General features: G+C 38.2%; 2 protein-coding genes across 13 annotated transcripts in view; both read left to right on the forward strand.

Moving 5' to 3' along the window:
• LOC112031121 (receptor-like protein kinase FERONIA) overlaps window positions 1-18,743 on the forward strand; it is a 70,812-nt gene that overhangs the window by 26,938 nt on the left and 25,131 nt on the right. For 11 of the 12 annotated variants that reach the window (XM_065773142.1, XM_065773143.1, XM_065773144.1 and 8 more), the window contains one exon: window positions 859-1,938. In XM_065773142.1, the coding sequence (XP_065629214.1) occupies window positions 859-1,938 (1,080 nt within the window). The remainder of the gene's footprint in view (window positions 1-858; window positions 1,939-18,743) is intronic. The other variant, XM_065773149.1, reaches the window with a different exon arrangement.
• LOC136067387 (receptor-like protein kinase ANXUR2) lies at window positions 17,822-18,743 on the forward strand. The gene has a single exon (XM_065773141.1). The coding sequence runs from the start codon at window positions 18,218-18,220 to the stop codon at window positions 18,671-18,673; it is 456 nt and encodes a 151-aa protein (XP_065629213.1). The 5' UTR covers window positions 17,822-18,217; the 3' UTR covers window positions 18,674-18,743.

The following is an 18,743-nucleotide window of genomic DNA, read 5'->3' on the forward strand; positions in this document are numbered from 1 at the left end:
AACAAAAAATTGTTTTAGTGACGAATTATTTCGTCACTAAATACAGTGGAATTTTATAAGAAATGGTTTTAGTGACGAACATTTTCGTCACTATATGTGCATGGATTTTTTTAAAAATAGTTTTAGTGACGAATATTTTCGTCACTATATGTACCCGAAAATAGTTTTAGTGACGAAATTTTTCGTCACTAAATATGATTTAATAAACTGAAATGGTTTTAGTGACGAAATATTTTCGTCACTAAATACTGTTTTTAGCGAGGAAAACATTTAGCGACGAAACGTTTTCGCCGCTAAAAGTTTTTTTATTTATTACCAAATTGGACTTTTAGTGACGAAATTTTTCGTCGCTAAAAGTCGCCAGGACTTTTAGTGACGGGGCTACAGCGACGAAACGAATTTCGTCACTAAAAGTCCAATTTCGTCACTAAAGGTTCTTAGTGACGAAAAACTGGATTTTTAGTGACGAAAATTTTCGTCACTAAAAATACATTTTCTTGTAGTGAATAGAGAGATTCTTGGCAAGGAAGGGTGTTCTTTCTGGTGGAGCTTTGGGCTTGAACACTTTGTGCAGAAGTTGTTCTAGCCATACAACACTTGTTGGGCTGTTGCATCCTGGGGGAGACAAGTCATAGAAGGTCTGCACCGGTTACAAAGTTTAGCCAACCAAGGTTTTGAATCTCCTTAAAGAGAGCGAGTGCCGCGCCTCAGTCCAAATAGTGTTGTGTAATTTCTCTTTACGTTAATAATATTCAGAAGTATTTTTCAGTTTCTCTTTGTGCTATTTCTATTACCATTGTATTTGCACCAACAATTCATAATATAGAAGGATAATAATAAGACTGCTACTCAATGCAGTGACTTCAACAGCATTGCCGGCTTTTTCTCAATTGAGTGAAGTGTCAATGAAACGTGTTTCAGAGTTATTCAGAACTTCCGAGAAGAGAGCAAAACCATCAACATCTTCACCTCTTCCTGAGGGATTATGCCGTCAATTTTCAATGGCTGAGATGAAGTTTGCTACCAATAACTTCGATGCTAATTTAGTAGTTGGTGAGGGGGATTTTGGCACACTATATAAGGGCTCTTTTAACGACTGTAACGGTAACAGAATCGTTGCAATAAAGTGCTTGAAATTCGAGGACTTAAGGACCGAGATGGTGTTGCTTTGCCAGCTACACCACCCTAACCTCGTCCTTCCCATTGGATATTGTATTGATGAAAGCGTGAATCTCGTAGTCTACGAGTTCATAGTCCATGGAAACCTCTCCAGAAAACTCCTCCGCGATGACCATGTTCGCCTCTCGTGGAAACAAAGACTAAAGATTTGCGTTGGAGTAGCGCGTGCACTGCACTACCTTCACACTGGGGTCAAGCAAACTATTATCCACGGTGACGTGAAGCTGGCCAACATTCTGTTGGACAAGAATTGGGAGGCCAAGTTGTCAGATTTCAGGTTGTCCAACATGCTTCCCCCGGCTTTCAAATTCGTGGAAATCAAACGGGATTCGGAAACTACTCTGAGATACCTGGATCCCGAATGTTTCATTACATATAGGCTGACCGATAAAACTGACGTTTACTCTTTTGGTGTGGTACTGTTGGAAGTACTCTGTGGGAGAGAAGCAATGGACTTCAAATTGATGGAAAAACGGCAGGGTCTGGTTAAGTGGGCCCAAAAATGCAAACGAGAAGGGACCTTGAATGAGATAATTGATCCGTATTTGATGGGGAAGATAGATCCAGAGTGTTTCAAGATTTACGTCGACATAGCCATTTCTTGTGTGCGAAGTAAGGGAGAGGCTCGTCCCGCCATGGGTGAAGTGGAGTTAATCCTTGAACATGCACTTGAACTACAACAACAGAGTGCAGATGCTGCAATGAAGGATGTAGATCCTACTGGTGATGTCTGTATCTATCCCATTGATGAATATACCTGTAATGATTCTTCAGGAGACGCTTCTCCCCCATCTTATTTTCATAATTAATAGATTAATATGATAAATTAAAGATCATATTTATAAAGATCATATTTATATTGTTTTTTATTTGATAATGGTTCTGTTTCGTTGATAAGGGAGTTTGTGTAAAACATGACTGTCCACTGAGGACCATAAGAAACATGACTATCAGTATCAAGGATAACTATCTTTTCATTGAAAAGGGACAATACTACTGATAGACATACATTCCATTTCTTTAGACAATATGGTGTGTGGTTCATTAAAAGTTTTTTTTTTTTTTTTGATAATCTGCAATGGAATTAAACGAAGGAAACGAAACAAGGGGGATAATCTTCCTTACAAACTGACTCGATAGCACTTGGAAGATTACCCTTACTAAAATAGATAGACAAACAGGAATTTAAAGCAAACTTAGCGGCTGTGTGAGCAGCAGAATTACGGTTTCTGTTGACCCAAACAAAAGAACTCGAAAAGGACCTAGCTAGACTTTTAACATCACTGATGATAGAACATATAGCCTAGTCAGGGGTGATATTAGAAGATAGAGGATCATAGCATGCTTTAGCTTCCCCTTCAAAGATAAGACAGTCCCAATGCTCTTTGGCTGCAAGCTCTACTGCCCAGAGAACGGCAGATGCTTCAGCCTGAATGGGGGAGCATAAATGCAGAAGTTTGGTCTACACTTTAATCACTTCACCTTTGAAATCCCTGGCTACAGCAGCAATGTCAGCATTGGATGTTGACAGGGCTGCATCACTATTAATCTTGACCCAATTTAGGGGTGGAGGTGGAAGGGCTGCTGGGGCTGAGATGGTTGAGATTTCAGAAACCTTCAATAGAATGTGAAGAATGATCTGCAGGACATCAACTTGATCTCCGTTGTAGAGGACATGATTTCTCAGTCTCCAAATTTCATCCAGTGTGACAGCCATATGCAGGGTGGCAAGCCACAGATTTGTGGGAGGGCAGGATGTGACAAGGAAGGCTCAATAGGGGAGGTGACAAGGAAGGCATCAGATCTGAAACCCCAGCAGGAGGAGTGCCAGATTACTCAAGCAACTGGGCACTGCAAGAAGAGGTGGTTTAAAGTTTCAGGCTCATTTTTACAGAGAACACAAACAGGGTCAACGTGATCAATTCTCCTGAAAAGGTTCTCTTTGGTAGGAAGGGAATTAGAGCCTAGACTCCATAAGAACATCTTGACTCTTTCTGGAGCTTTCAACCTCCACAGCTTTTTCCAAATAACCTCTGATGCACTGTTGGTGATGACGTGCTCTTGAGACGCTCTATTAAGAAAATGGGTTCATTAGTCTTCATTAAGAAGTTTATTGCAGCTGTTATATCCTATTTCACTACAAGCAGGCTACTTTGGAGAAGTTGCTGCCACCAGTATCACATTGGTTTATAAAGTTTGTAATCCCTAAGAAATGAGGACTTTATACCAATTTCTTGTTTCAAAAAAATCTAAAATTAATTACAAAGATCTTTGCCAAATGGTTGAATAATTGCAACTTTTATAACAGGAAGAAGCATAGCTAAGAATGTACTTTGCTCTAGAGCTAATGAACAATTATTGCAGGATCCTTGGCCTTGCTAGATGCACCCTGATAGTAGACATAATGAAAGCATGTGATTTTGTAAAATAGTAGCTTTTCTCTGGATTGTGCCACTATCATTGGCTTTCCTAAAAGATCTGTAGCATGGACAAGGGAATACATTGCTTCTCCTAGGTTCTCTTGCAATTCATGAAAGTTTAGTGGGGTATTTCAAGGGGGAAGAAGGAATAACACAAGGAGATCCTTTATATCCTTATTTGTTTGTTGAATTCATTTATTCTTTGGCATTAAAGGATAGGCTCTCAACTCTTGAAGAACTAGCAAAATGGAGTTATAGTGGAGATTTTATATTCGTTTAATGCAGAAGTCTAGTTGAGAGTCAAATACATTTATTCTTTGAGTATTCTCTTACTCGAAGAATATAGCATCATGTACTACATGCATGTCTGTTTGATAGGATTTTTTTCCACAATGGAAGACTCTTGACAGAGGAAGAAACCTCTCAAATCGATAAGGAATGATATTTGGTATAGAAAGGGAGTTTGTAGAAATATCAAGAACTGGATCCTAAATAGGATGTTGTGTGAAGACTAATGATCCCATTTTCTGTTTTGCATGGAGGCTTGGATCCTGAAAGCCAATTTAGCTACTGCAATTGATTTACAAGATTTTATTTGAGTTGGTTTTGCACCAATGATTCAGCTGCTTGTAATATTGTTATTTTGGCAAGCTGTATTGTCCTGTATTTCTGCTTGTAGTTATGATGGGGAAGATAGGTCCAGAGTTTTTTAATATATACATGGACACTGCCACTTCTTGTGTGCGAAAGGAGGGAAAAGATTGCCCCAAGATGGGTGAAGTGGAGGTGGGCCTTGAACATGCACAGGAGCTGCAGGAGAGCACAGGTGCTGCAAGGAAGTATGTAGATCCTGTGGTGATCAATATAACTATCCCATTGTTGAATATACCGGCAGTTCTTCTCTGCCTGTGCCTCAGGAATCTATTTTAGATTTGGATAGGACCTTTTTTTTTTTTTTTTTTGAGAAGGGATTTGGATAGGACCTAATTGTATGGTTATTGCTTTTTTAATCCCCCCAAAAAAAAAGTCATTTCTAGATTGATAATTCCTTTGTGTATAATTACAGCTCCCACTCATCTCGTTGTTATGCTATTGTTTTTGTAGATAAGTAGAGACTATAGAGAACTAGAACCTTCTGTTGGTAAGCAGTTGGCTTTCTTGCTTTAAATCTTGAGCTAAATAGTGAACTTATGGTATTTTTTTCTTTTTTATTCATTTTGGGATGCAACATGGTAACTAGTTGGTCTAGGAGAAAAAAAAAAAAAAAAATGAAACTAGAAAAGGAAATGGAGTGATATAAGGATGTATTCTTTACCTAGGAACTTAGATATGAATTGTTAATTTCCGAAAATTCTTCAAAATTTCATTCTTTCATTTGGCAAAATTCTAGAGAAAATTCTCATGAACATCTCAATTCCCATGAATCATGGGAGTTCATGTCAATTCTCATAATCTCATGTATCATATCTTTGTGTGAATTACTAGTGATTTTTAACTCCAAATAAGATATTTGTTATTGTTCAAGGATATTACTCTCATTTAAAAAATAATCTGTAATGATCAAATTATCAATTAGTTACTAGATGAGGTTGTATAAGATTATCTTAAAATTCTGATTATATATGTATATTTTTAAATATAGTGTTCTTTAAAATATCGTATAAGTATATCCAAGCAATATAATTGTCTATTCTAGAGCATTCTAATTTTCATGAGTTTAAACTCTCAAGGTTGGAAATTATTTGCAACTGAACTGGTCCTAAACAGAAAAATATGTATCTTGTTTGAGTGAAAGAGGGATTATAGAAATGTGTGTGTAGATGGAAGTGTTTACATATTGTCACATCTACGATACTGGATTTTTTGGTATGTTGAAGTACATATTTTGCATTCAAATCCTCTCAATCTCACAAAAAATAATACAATGAGTGTTTCTTAGGTCAAAGGAATATTGAAGTGTGTATGTTTTCATAAATAGGTTAGTGAGGAAAAGTTATCAAGAGTAGATGGGTTAGTTTCCTTGCACAAAACAAAGGTGACAAATAATTGAAAATAACTTTTGACATGCCTAGATTTTCTTGTGATTTGGTGGCACTCTGCACTCTAGTTACTGCTATAGAAAGGACAGATAGAAATGAAAACCCCAAGTCAAAAGTCAGACAAATTACTTCAACAAGAGTAATGTCCATGGCAGAGCAATCATCAACAGTGAAAGGAGATGCAATCTCTCAGTTTGTAGTCTTGTAAGAAATAAGAGAGAACACAAAAAAATGGTGATATAATGTGAATCCCAATGTTACTAGTTTGTTCCCCTTGCAATAGGCATTGAGCTATTGAGTGAGGAGAACTTAGAGTAATGCATAGGCTTGTGTAGAATTAAAATATAGAATGATGCATTGCATTATGGATAGGGGAAGGTGCAGTTGAATTCTACCAACGCCTCCACCCTTTGCTTGGCAGGGGGAGGAATTCAGCGGAGAGAATTATCTAGATCAGACTACTTGGTGGAAGCTGAATTACACATAGTCAAAGTTTAGTGTTGGAATGGTTCATTTGGATTGATATAATTGCCCTGTAATATTAGGAAATGGTATAGCATGTATGGCATGATAACAGTAGCAACTTCTTCGATAATCTAAGGGGATAAAAAAGGAAAATCAAATGACATTAATGATCATGTGGAATATGGACCCAATGTGATGTAGGACACAATTTACTATTTAATTATTGTAAATTATTATTTTTGGTATTTTTATGTAAAAAAACGTTATTTTAGGTTTAGGTGATTTATTTCCTTGTTTTTAGGTGCATTTAATGCATTTTAGGTCAAATTTGGTTCCTGTTATGGTTAGGTATCAATTAGGAGTTATTTTAGATTATATTTTCTTGTCTGTCAAGTTTTAAGGAGCCCTTAAATAGGCCCCTAAGTCTGTAAACGTTTTTCATAGTTTATTATCAATAAAAATTCAGACTTGTGTCTATTGTATTCTCTGGTGGATTCCAGACCTATCATCTTGTGGATTCAAGAAACCCCTCGTGGACTTGAGGTTTACTACTTAGGAACTAACAGTTTAGTTTCTGTTCCATCAAGAGAGCATCGTGTGTGCTCTTCTTTAGGCTTCCGCGACATCAGTTGATATCAGTGCCTTGACTTACCCTGGTCTGATTGCTAACCGGCGAGACGGTAACCACCACAACAACGACGAATAACTTAGCAAGTATTACGTGATGTACAACAAGCACTCACAAATATCTATGCTAGGATGGCGCCGTTGAAGAATGGAAACAATAGGGATAACTGCAGTAGAGCCATAACTCACGGGCAACCTATTGGTAAGCAAATTTCATATAGACCTTATAAGAGAATTGCAAGTTTTAATGGTTATTTTTTAAAAGAAGATTTCCTTGATTGGTTACTTGATCTAGAGGATTTATTTGACTATGAGAATATTTGTTATGAGAGAAAAATTGGACTTGCTTTGTATAAACTTAGTAAGTATGCCTTATGTTGGTGGGAACGAGTACAATCTGATAGAATCCGACAAGGTAAAGACAAAATTCGATCATGGCCAAGGATGAAAAAGATGCTTGCTATCAAATTTTATCCTTTGGATTGTGAAGAAATCTTGTCGTATACAATACAAGATTATTATTGGCCAAGAAATTCATACTTGAATTATTTTGAAGAGTCAAATATTCCACCGCTAAAGGAAGACTTACATGTTGAAGCAAATATTGTTATTGAAGAATATGGAGAAGTCAAAGAAGAATCTGAAATCAAGATTGTAGAGGAGATTAATGAAGACCCCATTATAGAGAAAGATCTTAAAGTTGAGATAGTAGAGACCATTAAAGAAGAAATTATAGAGGAAGTTGTCAACGATCTCGATGAAATCAAGTTAGATGATTGCAACATTCAAACTCCTATTATTTTATTGGGAGACATCGAAACAAAGTTTATTGATTTTATTGGAGTAGAAATATTTGACTTGATCATTGACTCTTATTTGGTGAATATTGTCAATTACATGAAGATCAAGGGAGAAGAAGTTCAAGTTGCCCAATTAATGACTTTCAAGTTTGGCAAGAAGACAAAGAAGATGAAGTATTCAAACAAATTTCATATAGACCTTATAAGAGAATTGCAAGTTTTAATGGTTATTTTTTAAAAGAAGATTTCCTTGATTGGTTACTTGATCTAGAGGATTTATTTGACTATGAGAATATTTGTTATGAGAGAAAAATTGGACTTGCTTTGTATAAACTTAGTAAGTATGCCTTATGTTGGTGGGAACGAGTACAATCTGATAGAATCCGACAAGGTAAAGACAAAATTCGATCATGGCCAAGGATGAAAAAGATGCTTGCTATCAAATTTTATCCTTTGGATTGTGAAGAAATCTTGTCGTATACAATACAAGATTATTATTGGCCAAGAAATTCATACTTGAATTATTTTGAAGAGTCAAATATTCCACCGCTAAAGGAAGACTTACATGTTGAAGCAAATATTGTTATTGAAGAATATGGAGAAGTCAAAGAAGAATCTGAAATCAAGATTGTAGAGGAGATTAATGAAGACCCCATTATAGAGAAAGATCTTAAAGTTGAGATAGTAGAGACCATTAAAGAAGAAATTATAGAGGAAGTTGTCAACGATCTCGATGAAATCAAGTTAGATGATTGCAACATTCAAACTCCTATTATTTTATTGGGAGACATCGAAACAAAGTTTATTGATTTTATTGGAGTAGAAATATTTGACTTGATCATTGACTCTTATTTGGTGAATATTGTCAATTACATGAAGATCAAGGGAGAAGAAGTTCAAGTTGCCCAATTAATGACTTTCAAGTTTGGCAAGAAGACAAAGAAGATGAAGTATTCAAGGTATTTGTTCTCTTGGCATGGGAGATTTCAAATTTCAAAGATGAACTCGAGGACGAGTTTGTTTCAAGTGGAGGGGTCTGATGTAGGACATAATTTACTATTTACTTATTGTAAATTATTATTTTTGGTATTTTTATGTAAAAAAACGTTATTTTAGGTTTAGGTGATTTATTTTCTTATTTTTTGTGCATTTAATGCTTTTTAGGTCAAATTTGGTTCCTGTGATGGTTAGGTATCAATTAGGAGTTATTTTAGATTATATTTTCTTGTCTGTCAAGTTTTAAGGAGCCCTTAAATAGGCCCCTAAGTCTGTAAACGTTTTTCATAGTTTATTATCAATAAAAATTCAGACTTGTGTCTATTGTATTCTCTGGTGGATTCCAGACCTATCACCTTGTGAATTCAAGGAACCCCTCGCGGACTCGAGGTTTACTACTTAGGAACTAACAGTTTAGTTTCTGTTCCATCAAGAGAGCATCGTGTCTGCTCTTCTTTAGGCTTCCGCGACATCACAATGGGACTATTAGTATCTGCATAGGGAACTTCTATTGGCAATGCTTGGGAAATCAATAAGTGGTTATTAGGATACTTAGGAATATAATATCAAATTTCGTATCCTTAAAACTGCTGTTACTTGTTGCCAATGAGCTATAGCTCAACTGATACTTTCCTCCTCCCATAACAATGAAATGGATGGTGAGGTTGTGAGTTCAAAATTCATTGGGTGTGTGTGTAACTTAACAATAAAAAAACTGCTGCTATTTTTTATATATTTAATTTTACATGAAATTCTAAAATATTAGTCTTTAGATCTTCATATGAGTATAGTATCTATCAGTAGATTTTGTTTTTTCTTTGATGTCTTAGATGCATTTCTGGAGATTTATTGGTTCTGTAGCAAGGTAATCTGTTTGTTGACCTTGTAAAATAAAACATTTGGTAGAGTCAGTTATTGGCATTAAGATCTCATTAGAGCAATCAATCTGTTTTCCAAGCCAGCAAGTGACTAAAACCTTTTTGTGAGGAAGTGGATGCAGACGGCACAAGAATCTGCATTGCACTTCAAGATGTACTCTCTTGTATGTCATTTTAGATGGTAAGAAATGGCAGAATATAATTGTCGCCGTCTTTGTTCCTTTGGTATAGGCGATCTCAATTGCAGCAGAATCAAAACAGGAGGAGGAGAGCTATGGGAGTCAATCCAGATAATGTCCCATTCGTTGATAATGAAGAAGAGGAAGAAGAGGCAAGGGAATCATGCAGCCCCCTCACATGCCACTGGCACGTGGAGCCAGACCTATCTCAGGGATGCAGGGTTTTCCCCATGTTATGATAGGTGTTGCTGGGTTATCTTATGGACCTGCTACACCTGATGGGTTTCCTATGCTAGATCTTGGCAAGGTCAAGAGATGCTGAGTCCAGGTTGTGGACCAGATGATGACTCACAATATCAGCATGGATTCGAGGTTCACCGTGATGATCAAAATGGTGCTCGTAATAACTTCAGAAATGATTAAAGAAAAAGTCAGGAAGATTGCCAAAGTACCACTATCTCGGATCAGTGACAAATGCCACCAGCTAAGCGGCAAATGAGTGACAGTAATAACTGGAGAAATTGCTTCCTCATGCTTACCTGCTTTCTTTTCAACATAATCAAACTACAATTCTTTCACCAGTTCTGTTTTTTTGTTTTTGATAAATTCTAGGTAATATTTTTTAATTTTTTGAAAATTAGTTGAAAATGTTTAAATAGGTTGCTAGGATGTGATATATTTCTGTAATAAATTGACGAAGGGCGATTGAACAGATATGTAAGAGTAAACTCTAGATCTAGACTAACGTACTTGTAAAGGAATCTATACAACATTGTCTTAGGCAAAATTTTCTGAACCACATCTTTTTGGCAAAATATTAGCAAAATAGCATGTGGATGAAACAATTTAGTAAGTTGGACTGTTTTTGGAACTTGAGTTTGTTCCAACCCAAAATTGAGTTTCCCAAACTCGATTTCCTCTTTGGTAGTCGTCTGATGTGGATTAAAAAAAGAATACGTGAAACACGAGTCTAGGAAACTCGACTTCCTTGTGTATAATTTTTACCTACTTGGAACCCAAGTCTAGAAACTAATGGGACACTAATGGTGATATGGATAGTGGACCCATAATTCACAGACTTAACAAACTAATGGGACAAAGACATGTGACTTATGCCTAGACGGAAGGTCTTAGAAATTTTCTTATCCCAAATTTCCATCTATAGCTCTATCATATAACTCATTCAAGCTATAAGTGCCATTCCAAATATAATCCTCTATTCAAGGCAAAACAAAAGTCGGTACATTACTAGTTGATGATGCCAAAAAATCGTCAGTAAGCCACACGGTCCTCACGTGCTTCAATGAGAAACTGCACAACACAAAAGTTGAAGACCTTAAGAGGAAGCTGATGAGAACAAGCTGAAAAGGGTAAGCAAACCTCCATCAGGATCCATTAGTAAGTGAGAACATTAGGGAGTCCAAGAAGCTCACTGCATAGCCGACGAGTTAACATTAGGCAATGAAGATGGGTAGCCGACACTAATAAAGCTGAAGGGGGTAGGCGAAGCTGACGACCCTAACGTGGTTTGTCTTAATCACCACGCATGAGTATATAAGGAAATATCTTGTATCCCACGCTTAGTGTTAGTCTCCTACAAGGAAAAGATTCCACAATATACGCTTATGAGGATTCCTATAAGGAAAAGACTTCTAGCACAAGGAAGAGAGGTCAACCCTCTACTACTATAAAAGCCCCAATACTCTCACAAATCACGGTACGTATAATTAACCCATCTTTAGCACTCCAGAGTTGTGAACAAGAGAATTCTCTAACTTGACCGTCGGAGGGTATTTGGCCGGTACCACACCGGTACTCCTCTTAAGGTCTTCAGCTTTTGTGTTGTGCAGATTCTTATTAAAGCACGTGAGGACCGTGTGGCTTACTGACGATTTTTCGGCATCATCAGTTGGGGCCATCTGTGGGGAACATTTTGTTGCGATCTGCAAGCCATACTATAGTTTCCCGAACAAAAGAGTTGCATGGTGCTCACTTGCTCGATGGCAACTACTAATGACGTTTGAGAAAAGGAATCACCCACGACCGCCCTCGAGAGACAAGTTTAAACTCTCGCCGCTGTGGTGGAACGCCTCACCAAACAAAACCACGACCTAGAAGAACAGCTGCGCCAGAAGAATGCAACACCAAATAATCAAAGGGATGATCAAGATGGAACCAGCGCTGAAAGAAGGAACCAGGAAAGACCTGAAGGCAGCAATGCCCCAGGCTGACAAGAACGACAGGATACTAGTCGTCCCTTCAGCTTAGATACAGCACCCCCTTACATGGTCGCAAAGATGCAGATGATGAAGGAAAGGATGGACCTTATGATAAATGCCCTCAAAGGATGGGTGTCCATCGACCTCGACGATTTGGTCCACCGAACCGATTCACCTTTCACCACCTTTGTCAACTCCTTCCCCCTTCCACCAAAGTTCCGTATGCCACAGGTGGAAAACTACGACAAAAACAAAGACCCTCTAGATCATTTGGAGTCCTTCAAGACCCTGATGCACCTTCAGGGGGTACTCGACGAGATCATGTGCAAAGCTTTCCCCACTACGCTAAAGGGTCCCACAAGGATATGGTTTAACAGGCTGGCACCTAACTTCATCAGTACTTTCAAGGAGCTAAGCGCCCAATTTGCTTCACACTTCATTGGGGGACATAGGTATAGGAAGTCTACAGCATACTTGATAAGCATTAAGCAGCGGGAAGATGAGACGCTAAGGTCTTACATAGCACGCTTTAACAAAGAGGCGCTTTCAATCGATGAAGCTGAAGACAAGATACTTGTAGCTGCTTTCACAAATGGGCTGCGGAAGGATAAGTTTCTATTTTCACTATACAAGAACGACCCAAAAACTATGTCGGACGTGCTTTATAGGGCAACCAAGTCACTGGGTACTAAGTTTGTATGCCAATGATTCCTTCCAATATGCAAGTAAAACAACGGGGTTGGAGAAATTTAATTAGAACTCGAGTTTGCTAAACTCGAGTTCCAAGCGGGTAAAAATCAATCTATTTTTAATGGAACTCAAGTTTCCTAGACTCGAGTTTCAAGCGGGTAAAAATCTACAAGGAACTCGAGTTTTCTAGACTCCAGTTCCACGTGTCTTAAGTAGGCTGCTGTGTTGATTTACAAATTCTTCACTATTATTGATGGATAACATATAAATGGCTTCTGTATTTTATTTTATTTATTTCACAAGAAAAAGGTTTATAAGGGAGTTCGTGTAAAACAAGACTATCCACCGAGGACCATAAGAAATTAAGAACTGTGAAGTTAGACATCTTTGGCGGTCAGTCAAACTCACAATGCAGCCCTTTCTTAGAAGGAAGTATACCCTGTTACAGGTGTATACTGGATTTTTTATATTTGAAATAACACCAATTTTCAAATTATTTCATTAGTTAGCAACATTTCCAAACTATTTAAGAAACTAATATCTCGAGTTTGAAAGAGTCAAGTTCATTGAAGCAAATCAAGTATGATAGAGTCGACTTCCATAGAACTCGAGTCTTGGAGACGTAATTTGTATGGAAATTGAGTCCTTAAGACTCGAGTTCCCCAAAGAAGATTCACAATGATAACATAGAAACCTAGCAAATCCAAGCAACAAAAAAATGCAGCAGCTACGCAACCTAAAAAACACAACAACGCAACCCACAAAAACGCAGCAACACGCCAGCAACGGTTCAGTTTTGGGTATTTTCTGAATTTTGATTTGGGTAGAAAGAAAATCACATTCTCACTCTTTCTCTCTCTCTCTAAACCAGATTTGCAGAAACAGAGCCTTTGAGTTTTGGGTATTTTCTAAATTTTTGATTTGGGTCTTTGAGTTTTTGGGTATTTTCTGAATTTTTGATTTAGGTCATAAGAAAGAAAAAAGAAGGAAGAACAGAAAGAACTGGAAGGGAAAAGAGCCGCAAGAACTGGAACTCGAGTCCTTAAAACTCGAGTTCCACATAGAAATTGAGTTTAATAGACTCGATTTGCTACAGTGAACTCGAGTTTTTCAAACTCGAGATATTAGTTTCCTAAATAGTTTAGAAACGTTGCTAACTAACGAAATTTTTTGAGAAAGGATGTTATTTTGAAAAAAAATCTGTGTATACTTCCTTCCACTCACAGCTACGTGGGTCCCATAACTGGTAAGTCCCACCAGTTGTGAGTGTGAGGAAATAAGGTCAAATGGAATCCTATGCATAAAAGAACGGGAAATGCTTTTATTTTGTTTCTTAAGTTGTACGTGCCCAAATTTCCTCACTGGGTTGGGCCTAATGTTAGGCTTACAATTTACTTATATAGTGGGTAATGGGTTTCCTACCATGGATAGCTCTTAGCCAAGCTTTAAGCAAGAATTACTTAATAACCAAGACTCCTTTCTTCCCTCTTTCAACACCCCAAGTTACAGTTATATTTCTTCTCTCTCTTTTTCCTCCCCCTAAAGTGTCCATCCTCTTTTCCTCGTTTCCTTCTCTTATTTATAGCTTAAGGTTAGTGGAATACTCATGATTACCCTCTAGTTCCACTCATGCAAGTAAGGCCCAAATTGATTATTCCTGACAAGGAATATGCTTCGATGGAAATGGTGTCAAGGACATTGGAAATGGTTTCAAGGACATTGGAACTAGTGCCAACCTCTGACAGTCACTCGGCAATATGATTCCTTAAGGCACTCTCAAGTTGCCGAAAAACTGCTGCACATCATAGGGATACCTACCAACCACCCATTACGTGGGTTATGTTTACATGCCGGGCTTATGAACAGTGAGCCGGTCATGTCATTGGGTCGGGGCCTGGTAATATTTATAGACCTATTATGGCTTGGGCCCGAGATAAATGGGCCTATGACTGTACACCATACAATAGACCCCATATGATTTGTGTCCGGCACTCGGGAACGAATCAAGGACCTGCATCAATATGCCAACGGCTCCTCGGGAAGATTAACTATCAGTCATTAATGCTCTCTTAAAAGAAGCGTTATGATAGCCTCTCACATCTGGTTGTAATCGTGACCTGAAGGTCCGTGAACCGGGGCCACACGTGTGGAAGTTACAAAAGTAACTTGAAAGGGTTTTCTCTTTTTTCATTAGATGCCTCCCCCCTATAAATAGTGACCTTCTTCCCATCAGATTATCTTTTCACTTCCTTACTTCTTTAAGTTCTTCACTACCGAGCATACTCTTTTTCCCGTGCATAGATTCTCCAACCGAGATCAAATATTCCTAGAGCCATAGTAAGTTCCCTTGCTTATTTATATCCTTTATTTAGTTTCCTTTTTCTATTCTATAATTACGAATGGGTTTCTCTCATCTTCTTGACACCGAAGCTACCTTAGCCAATTTTAGGGTTAGGTTTGCCATCCTTGACGATGTAGAAGTAGCATATTGTCATGAGGACAATATTGCTCTTGAGTGATGCCCTCATGTCGTGTTTTTTCCCTTCTATTTTAGAAAGGGGAGTTAGGTTTCCCATGGACCCTTTATTACTCAGAACCCTTAGGTTTTACAGCCTATGTCCCAACCAACTTCCACCCGACTTTTACCAAGTAGTAAGTTATGTTAGTCGGCTAAATCAACTTTACGGGTTACACTTAGACCACCATGATATTAATTACATGTATAGTATGTGCGCTAAAGAAAGATCTGGATATTACTTGAAGGTTAGGGTCACTCGGGTATAGTTAATATCATGCCTTCCCAACTCTAACAGAAACTCGGTAAAAGAGTTTGTTCGGGTGAGTGACAATTGGCATGCCAACGAACTCACCTACCCTATTTCGCCCTGGGATGTTGTTCAGTACCGTGCATATTAAACTTGCTTTATATATTTGATTTGTGTGTTACTATTGTCGTTTATATATCTATTAATAATTTTTGTTTACTACTGTGCAGATGGCAAAAAGTTCGTGCTGAACTACAACGCCGTACATGTGAGGGACCTAAATTTTGTGCTTAGGTCAGAGATTTTTGTCCACTACGACAGACAACTACGGGCCTCCCACCTCATCCTTGGTTGCAGTCTGGTCTACACAAGCTATCAACCTTCTAGGCAGGCACTGACAATAGGTAGTCCACTGCTATCCTACATCGACGTACGGCACCAAGGATTTTTCCCTCCCAAATTAACTGTCGAGAAAGCTCGAGATCTCGGCCCCCTAGCTAATAAGAGTAGGTTCGTTGGTACCCTTGAGGGGCAGATCAGCTGATACTATTTTTCAAGGTCGGGTTGTACATACATTGGTCAAAGAGCAATGTACTGAAGTCTCGGCTACCGACCAAGTAGAGGTCGAGTCAATTGATTCCTTAAGTGTCGAAGCTGAAAACACCGAAGATGAAATGGTGGTTTGAAGAAATATGATTGCTAATCGATTTTTGCCTCGTGGTCGTCATGTTTTCCAGCATCTTGTCTACCCTTATGATGAGTCTCCTCCTTTAGACGACATCATGTCTTACATCACTGGGTCTTCTATCCAGTTGGGTCCTGATCCTCTTATCACTACTGCTGAGCTCACTGAGATTCACTATCTTTTTTTTAGGATTGCTTATCATTCCTTGTGGCTTATCTCTCACTTGCACACCATTCCTTTGGAGCGTTATGCATTTTTGTATGCCTTTGTTACTGATGCTCCTATGAGCTTTCCTCATCTTTTCATACCTTCTTTAACTGAGGTTCATAGGAATAGTTTTACTGCACATGCTCTTTTCTTCTCTATTTTTATTCACCAGATTTTGTTACATCTCAGTTTAGATAAGTTTCTGCCGTCTGAGCCTGTTCATATTATCACTCCTATAGGTGCCACCTTTCTTAGGCAAAGGGCTGCTCAGATGAAAGCGAGCTCTAAATGCCCTAGGGTTAAGTCGTTTGGTGTCGCACCTCTTCCTCCCTCTTCTACAGGTGATACTACGGCTGAGGAGTCTGTTGATCCTGCTGTTGTTGTTGCTGCTACTGCTGTTCCTCCACTTTCTACCTTGGATGATTCAGACATTAGACGTATGTTGGAGACTATCATGACCATTCAAGTGGCTCATGGTCAGCTTTTGGTGGACATGCTTAATGAGCTTCATGCCTTGCGAGTAGATTTGGAGCATCTTAGACGGTCGCCTCCATCACCTCCTTTTGATGATGAGTTTTGATTGCCCTTTGGCAAATTCGTCACAAAAAGGGGGAGTATATTTGTATAGGAGATTTTGTTGTTAGGGGGAGATTTTTGTGTTTTGGAGCTGTAGAGCTTTTAGATTGTATCTAGGTGCTTCATTTTGTATCTATCATTTTTTGGCTCATAATGTATTTTTGTTTGGGTTGTCTATGATAGGCGGAGATACGACATTGATTGTATATGTTTTTTTTTTTTTTTTTTTTTTTTTTTTTTTTTTTTTTTTTTTTTTTTTTTTTTTTTTTTTTTTTTTTTTTTTTTTTTTTTTTTTTTTTTTTTTTTTTTTTTTTTTTTTTTTTTTTTTTACGTCTCTATTACACACATACGTTCTCATAAATTTCTTGTGAAAATTCAAACCCAAGATAGCGTGCAACTGGAGACGCCGCGTGTGCTGACCGCAGAGGACCTGGAAGTAAGTCACCAACGATTTGAGAATTTATCTGATTGGTTTGATCCGCCTCTGAATCTTTTATATATTGCTATATCTTTCTTTAAAAACGTCTTTAATTTTATTGTTATATTAAATGATTGCAATCGTTGCATTGCATGATATCATTTTTGACTGATGGTTCAGCAGTCATACTCAATTTTGACTGATGGGTCAGAAATGAAGGGAAGTGGCTGATGGCTCAGAAATGGAGGGAAGTAATTGTATTTGTGCTGTTTAGTTGGCTGGAGAGGAAGTAAACAAAGATTATGAGATCATCCGGGCCCACCTTTTCCAATTCGTCAAATTGAGTAGAAATGGAGAGAAAAGTGGAATGGCGAGAGCAGCCGCATTTTCTTTTCATTTTTTTTTTTTTTTTTTTTTTTTGTTTTCCCTTCCCCTCCCTACTTTCAAACATTTCAAAGGAAAAATTTTCTTTGTCATTTATTCTCCCTTTAATCTTTTCTTTTCTTTATGATTGAGTGAAGTGTCAATGAAAGGTGTTTCGAAGTTATTCAGAACTTCCAAGAAGGGAGCAAAACCATTACCATCTTCACCTCTTCCTGAGGGATTATGCCGTCAATTTTCACTGGCTGAGATGAAGATTGCTACCAATAACTTCGATGCTAATTTAGTAATTGGTGAGGGGGATTGGGGCACAACATACAAGGATTTTTTAACGACTGTAACGGTACCAGAATCGTTGCAATAAAGCGCTTGAAACTCAAGGACTTAAGGAAGCAGGTGGTGTTCGTTGGCCAGCTACACCACCCTAACCTCATCTCTCTCATCGGATATTGTATTGATGAAGGCGTGAATATCCAAGTCTACGAGTTCGTGGTCAATGGAGAACTCTTCAGGAAACTCGACGATCGCCTCTCGTGGAAACAAAGACTAAAGATTTGCGTTGGAGTGGCGCGTGCACTGCACTACCTTCACTCTGGGCTGAAGCAAACTATTATCCACGGTGACGTGAAGCCGACCAACATTCTGTTGGACAAGAATTGGGAAGCCAAGTTGTCAGATTTCAGGTTGTCCAACATGCTTCGCCCGGGTTTCAAATTCGTGGAAATCAAACGGGATTCGGAAACTACTCTGAGATACCTGGATCCCGAATGTTTCATTACATATAGGCTGACCGATAAAACCGACGTCTACTCTTTTGGTGTGGTACTGTTGGAAGTACTCTGTGGGAGAGAAGCAATGGACTTCAAATTGATGGAAAAACGGCAGGGTCTGGTTAAGTGGGCCCAAAAATGCAAGCGAGAAGGGACCATCAATGAAATAATTGATCTGTATCTGATGGGGAAGATAGATCCAGAGTGTTTCAAGATTTACGTCGACATTGCCATTTCTTGTGTGCAAAATAAGGGAGAGGCTCGTCCCACCATGGGTGAAGTGGAGTTAATCCTTGAACATGCACTTGAACTACAACAGAGTGCAGATGCTGCAATGAAGGATGTAGATCCTACTGGTGATGTCTGTATATACCTGTAATGATTCTTCAGGAGACGCTTCTCCCCCATCTTATTTTCATAATTAATAGATTTATACGATAAATTAAAGA

The sequence above is a fragment of the Quercus suber genome, unplaced genomic scaffold (assembly GCF_002906115.3).
Source record: "Quercus suber isolate HL8 unplaced genomic scaffold, Cork oak 2.0 scaffold_70, whole genome shotgun sequence".
Lineage (NCBI taxonomy): Eukaryota > Viridiplantae > Streptophyta > Magnoliopsida > Fagales > Fagaceae > Quercus > Quercus suber.

Excerpts from the sequence above, each read along its gene's own strand:
- LOC136067387 (XM_065773141.1), top strand. The coding sequence starts at position 18,218 with ATGCTTCGCCCGGGTTTCAAATTCGTGGAAATCAAACGGGATTCGGAA.